The following is a 6,474-nucleotide window of genomic DNA, read 5'->3' on the forward strand; positions in this document are numbered from 1 at the left end:
CATGCAGGGCACAGGGACACCCATGGGTGCCCACAGGGCCATGCAGGGCATGGGGGACATCCCTGGGTGCCCATGGGGACATGGCAGAGCACATGGGTACCCACAGGACCATCCAGGGCCTGGGGGACATCCCTGGGTCCCCATGGGCACATGCAGGGCACAGGGACACCCATGGATGCCCATGGGGACATGCAGAGTGTGGGGACACCCCTGGGGTGCCCATGAGGACATGCAGGACACGGGGACACCCATGGGTGCCCATGGGGACATGCAGAGCATGGGGACACCTCTGGGGTGCCCATGGGGACATGCAGAGCACATGAGTGCCCATGGGGACATGCAGGGCACGGAGAGATCCCTAGGTACCCACGGGGACATACAGGGCATGGGGACATCATTGGGTGTTCAAGGGGACATGCAGGACACACAGGTGGCCATGGAAGGCACAGGGACACCCCTGGATGCCCAGGGGGCCATGGAGGGCACAGGGACATCCCTAGGTGTTCATGGAGTCATCCAGGGCATATGCATGGCCACAGGACCATGGAGGGCACAGGAGCACCCCTGGGTGCCCATGGGGACATGCAGGGCATGGGGACATCATTGGGTGTTTAAGGGGACATGCAGGGCACACAGGTGGCCATGGGGGCCATGGAGGCCACAGGGACACCCCTGAGTGGCCACAGGACCATACAGGGCACGGGGACACCCCTGGGTTCCCACAGGACCATGGAGGGCACAGGGGACACCCCTGGGTGCCCTTGGAGTCATACAGGGCAGATGGGTGCTTATGGGGACATGCAGGGCATGGGGACATCCCTGGATACCCACGGGACCATGGAGGACACAGAGACATCCCTAGGTGTTCATGAAATCATCTAGGGCACATGGGTAGCCACATGGAGGGCACAGGAGCACCCCTGGGTGCCCATGGGGACATGCAGGGGACGGGGACATCCCTGGGTGTTCAAGGGGACATGCAGGGCACAGAGGTGGCCATGGGGTCATGCAGGGCACACGGGACACCCATGTGTGCCCAGGGGGCCATGGAGGGCGCAGGGACACCCCTGAGTGGCCACAGGACCAAACAGGGCACAGGGACACCCATGGGTGCCCACGGGGCCATGGAGGGCACAAGGACAACCCTGGGTGCCCATGGCATCATGCAGGGCACAGGGACATCCCCTGGGTGCCCGTGGGACCATGGCAGGCACAAGGGTACCCTTGGGGTGTCTGTGGGGACATACAGGGCCCAGGGTGCCCCTGGGTGCCCACAGGGACATGCAGGACACAGGGACACCCGTGGATGCCCATGGGGACACACAGGGCATATGGGTGGCCCCAGGACTATGCAGGGCACAGGGATGCCCCTGGGTGCCCAAGGGGAACATCTAGGGTACATGGGTGGCCTCAGGACCATGCAGGGCACAGGGACACCCCTGGGTGCCCATGGGGACATGCAGAGCACGGGGACACCCATGGGTGCCCATGGGGACATGCAGAGCATGGGGACACCTCTGGGGTGCCCATGGGGACATGCAGAGCACACGGGTACCCACAGGGCCATGCAGGGCACAGGGACACCCATGGGTGCCCACAGGGCCATGCAGGGCATGGGGGACATCCCTGGGTGCCCATGGGGACATGGCAGAGCACATGGGTACCCACAGGACCATGCAGGGCACAGGGACACCCCTGGGGTGCCCATGGGGACATGCAGAGCACATGGGTACCCACAGGACCATGCAGGGCCTGGGGGACATCCCTGGGTGCCCATGGGGACATGCAGGGCACAGGGACACCCATGGATGCCCATGGGGACATGCAGAGTGTGGGGACACCCCTGGGGTGCCCATGAGGACATGCAGGACACGGGGACACCCATGGGTGCCCATGGGGACATCCAGAGCATATGGGTACCCACAGGGCCATGCAGGGCATGGGGGACATCCCTGGGTGCCCACGGGGACATGCAGGGCACAGGGACACACCTCGTTGCCCATCCAACCATGTGGACCCCCCCCCTCCATGCACCCCTGGGTGCCCACCTCTCCCCGGTGGGTGCCCAAACGGTCCTGCATCCCCACACCACCACCCCCCAGGACCCCCTGCCTGCCACGTGCCCATCCCCGTGGCCTCAGGCCTCTCAAATCCCATCTCTCTCTCTCCCCGCCAGTCGCCCGCCTACACGCTGGTGTGGACGCGGCAGAACCACGGGACGCTGCCCGCCGGCGCCGTGGACTTCAACGGGATCCTCACCCTGCGCCGCGTGCGCCCCGAGGACGCCGGCGTCTACGTCTGCACCGGCTCCAACATGTTGGACATGGACGAGGGCACCGCCACGCTCTACGTCCAGGGTGAGACCCCGGGGAGCAGCTGGTGGGCACCTGCGGGGACCAGGTGGGCAGGGTGGTGGGTGACCAGATGCCACAGCGATGGGCAACCCAAGTGGCAGGGTGATGGGTGACCAGACAACACTGTGATGGGTGCCCAGATGTCAGGGTGGTGAGCACCCAGATGCCACAGTGATGGGCAACCCAAATACCAGGGTGATGGGTGCCCAGACACAGTGTGATGGGTGCCCAGATGCTTGGGTGATGGGTGCCCAGACACCACTGTGATGGGTGCCCAGATGCCAGGGTGTTGGGCATTCAGATGCCACAGCGATGGGCAACCCAAATACCAGGGTGGTGGGTGCCCAGATGCCACAGCGATGGGCACACGCAATGCCCAGATGCCAGGGTGATGGGCACCCAGACACCAGGGTGATGGGCATGTTCAATGCTCAGATGTCATAGTGGTTGGTGCCCAGACACTACTGTGATGGGTGCCCAGATGTCAGGGTGTTGGGCACTCAGATGCCACAGCAATAAGCAACCCAAATAGCAGGGTGATTGGTGCCCAGACACCACTGTGATGGGCACCCAGATGCCAGGGTGGTGGGTGCCCACATGTTGGGGTGATGGGCGCCCAGCACCACTGTGTTGGGTGCCCAGATGTCAGGGTGGTGGGCACCAAGATGCCACAGCAATGGGCACATGCAATGCCCAGATGCCAGGGTGATGGGCACCCAGACACCACTGTGATGGGCATGTTCAGTGCTCAGATGTCACAGTGGTGGGTGCCCAGACAGCACTGTGATGGGTGCCCAGATGTCAGGGTGGTGGGCACTCAGATGCCACAGCGATGGGCAACCCAAATACCAGGGTGGTGGGTGCCCAGATGCCACAGCGATGGGCACACGCAATGCCCAGATGCCAGGGTGATGGGCACCCAGACACCAGGGTGATGGGCATGTTCAATGCTCAGATGTCATAGTGGTTGGTGCCCAGACACTACTGTGATGGGTGCCCAGATGTCAGGGTGTTGGGCACTCAGATGCCACAGCAATAAGCAACCCAAATAGCAGGGTGATTGGTGCCCAGACACCACTGTGATGGGCACCCAGATGTCAGGGTGATGGGCACTCAGACACCAGGGTGATGGGCAGGTTCAGTGCCCAGATGCCAGGGTGATGGGCACCCCAGATGCTGGCATGATGGGTGCCCAGACACCACTCTGATGGCGCCCAGATGCCAGGGTAGTAGGCACCCAGACACTGGGGTGATGGCCACGTTCAGTGCCCAGATACCACTGTGATGGGCACCCAGATGCCAGGGTGGTGGGTGCCCACATGTTGGGGTGATGGGCGCCCAGCACCACTGTGTTGGGTGCCCAGATGTCAGGGTGGTGGGCACCAAGATGCCACAGCAATGGGCACACGCAATGCCCAGATGCCAGGGTGATGGGCACCCCAAATGGCAGGGTGATGGGCACCCAGACACCACTGTGATGGCGCCCAGATGCCAGGGTGATGGGCACCCAGACACTAGGGTGATGGCCATGTTCAGTACTCAGATGTCACAGTGGTGGGTGTCCAGACACTACTGTGATGGGTGCCCAGATACCAGGGTGATGGGCACCCCAAATGGCAGGGTGATGGGCGCCCTGACACCACTGTGATGGGCGCCCAGATACCAGGGTGGTGGGCACTCAGATGCCACAGCAATAGGCAACCCAAATACCAGGGTGATGGGCGCCCAGACACCACTGTGATGGCACCCAGATGCCAGGGTGGTGGGCACCCAGACACTAGGGTGATGGGCACGTTCAGTGCTTAGATGTCACAGTGGTGGGTGCCCAGACACTACTGTGATGGGTGCCCAGCCACCACTGTGATGGGTGCCCAGCCACCACTGTGATGGGTGCCCAGCCACCACTGTGATGGGTGCCCAGCCACCACTGTGATGGGTGCCCAGCCACCACTGTGATGGGTGCCCAGCCACCACTGTGATGGGTGCCCAGCCACCACTGTGATGGGTGCCCAGCCACCACTGTGATGGGTGCCCAGCCACCACTGTGATGGGTGCCCAGCCACCACTGTGATGGGTGCCCAGCCACCACTGTGATGGGTGCCCAGCCACCACTGTGATGGGTGCCCAGATGTCAGGGTGGTGGGCCCCCCAAATACCAGGGTGATGGGTGCCCAGACAACACTGTGATGGGCACCCAGATACCAAGGTGGTGGGCACCCAGATGCCACAGCGATGGGCAACCCAAGTGGCAGGGTGATGGGTGCCCAGACAGCACTGTGATGGGTGCCCAGATGTCAGGGTGGTGGGCACTCAGATGCCACAGCGATGGGCAACCCAAATACCAGGGTGGTGGGTGCCCAGATGCCACAGCAATGGGCACATGCAATGCCCAGATGCCAGGGTGATGGGCACCCAGACACCAGGGTGATGGGCACCCAGACACCACTGTGATGGGCATGTTCAGTGCTCAGATGTCACAGTGGTGGGTGCCCAGACAGCACTGTGATGGGTGCCCAGATGCCAGGGTGTTGGGCACTCAGACGCCACAGCGATGGGCAACCCAAATACCAGGTTGATGGGTGCCCAGACACTACTGTGTTGGGTGCCCAGATACCAAGGTGGTGGGTGTCCAGACACCACTGTGATGGGCGCCCAGACACCACTGTGATGGGTGCCCAGATACCAGAGTGGTGGGCGCCCAAATGCCACAGCGATGGGCACCCCAAATGGCAGGGTGATGGGTGCCCAGATACCACTGTGATGGGCACCCAAATACAAGGGTGATGGATGCCCAGACACCAACATGTTGGGTGCCCAGATACGAGGGTGGTGGGCACCCAGATGCCACAGCAATGGGCACGTGCAATGCCCAGATGCCAGGGTGATGGGCACCCCAAATGGCAGGGTGATGGGTGCCCAGACACCACTGTGATGGCACCCAGATGCCAGGGTGGTGGGCACCCAGACACCAGGGTAATGGGCATGTTCAGTGCTCAGATGTCACAGTGGTGGGTGCCCAGACACTACTGTGATGGGTGCCCAGATGTCAGGGTGGTGGGCACCCCAAATACCAGGGTGATGGGTGCCCAGACACCACTGTGATGGGTGCCCAGATGCCAGGGTGGTGGGTGACCAGACATCAGGGTGATGGGCACATTAGTATCCAGGTGCCAGGGTGACGGGCACCCAGTCACCAGGGTAATGGACAGGTTCAGTGCCCAGATGCTGGGGTGATGAGAACCCCAGATGCCAGGGTGATGGGTGCCCAGACACCACTGTGATGGGTGCCCAGATACCAGGGTGGCGGGTGCCCAGATGCCGGGGTGATGGGCAACCCAAATACCAGGGTGATGGGCGCCCAGACACTACTGTGTTGGGTGCCCAGATACCAGGGTGGTGGGTGCCCAAACGCCACAGCGATGGGCACCCCAAATGGCAGGGTGATGGGTGCCCAGATACCACTGTGATGGGCACCCAAATGCTAGGGTGGTGGGCACCCACATGTCGGGGTGATGGGCGCCCAGACACCACTGTGATGGGTGCCCAGACACCACTGTGATATCCCCATCATCCTCATCATGGTGGGTGCCCATATGTTGGGGTGATGGACGCGCAGACACCACTGTGATGGGCACCCAGACACCAGGGTGGTGGGTGCCCACATGCTGGTGTGGTGGACACACTTATCACCCAGATACTGGGGCGATGGGCATGCGGGCACCAGGGTGACGGGCAGGTTCAGTGCCCAGAAGCTGGGGTGATGGGCACGCTTAGTGTCCAGACGCCAGGGCAAGGGGCTCGCTCGGTGCCCAGACGCCAGGGGGATGGGCAGTCACCCAGATACTGGGGTGATGGGCACCAGGGTGACGGGCAGGTTCAGTGCCCAGAAGCTGGGGTGATGGGCACGCTTAGTGTCCAGACGCCAGGGCAAGGGGCTCGCTCGGTGCCCAGACGCCAGGGGGATGGGCACGCTCTCCTGAAACCCGTACCCTCTTGCAGCCCCCTCCAAGACTCAGATGTTTTACGGGCCCGTGGAGTTTATGGAGGGGCACAGACCGGGTAAGTCACCTGGGGGGGGGTTTGGGGGCCGGGAAGGGGGGGGGTCCACTCACTCTCCCCC

General features: G+C 62.8%; 1 protein-coding gene across 1 annotated transcript in view; it reads left to right on the plus strand.

The window, feature by feature from the left end:
• LOC106899811 (basement membrane-specific heparan sulfate proteoglycan core protein-like) overlaps nt 1-6,474 on the plus strand; it is a gene marked incomplete at both ends in the record, with an annotated part of 67,681 nt that overhangs the window by 25,990 nt on the left and 35,217 nt on the right. Inside the window, 2 exons of the mRNA XM_014961731.1 lie at nt 2,103-2,357; nt 6,354-6,413. Of these exons, the coding sequence (XP_014817217.1) occupies nt 2,103-2,357; nt 6,354-6,413 (315 nt within the window). The remainder of the gene's footprint in view (nt 1-2,102; nt 2,358-6,353; nt 6,414-6,474) is intronic.

This window comes from Calidris pugnax, unplaced genomic scaffold, assembly GCF_001431845.1.
Source record: "Calidris pugnax isolate Ruff unplaced genomic scaffold, ASM143184v1 scaffold825, whole genome shotgun sequence".
Classification (NCBI taxonomy): Eukaryota; Metazoa; Chordata; class Aves; order Charadriiformes; family Scolopacidae; genus Calidris; species Calidris pugnax.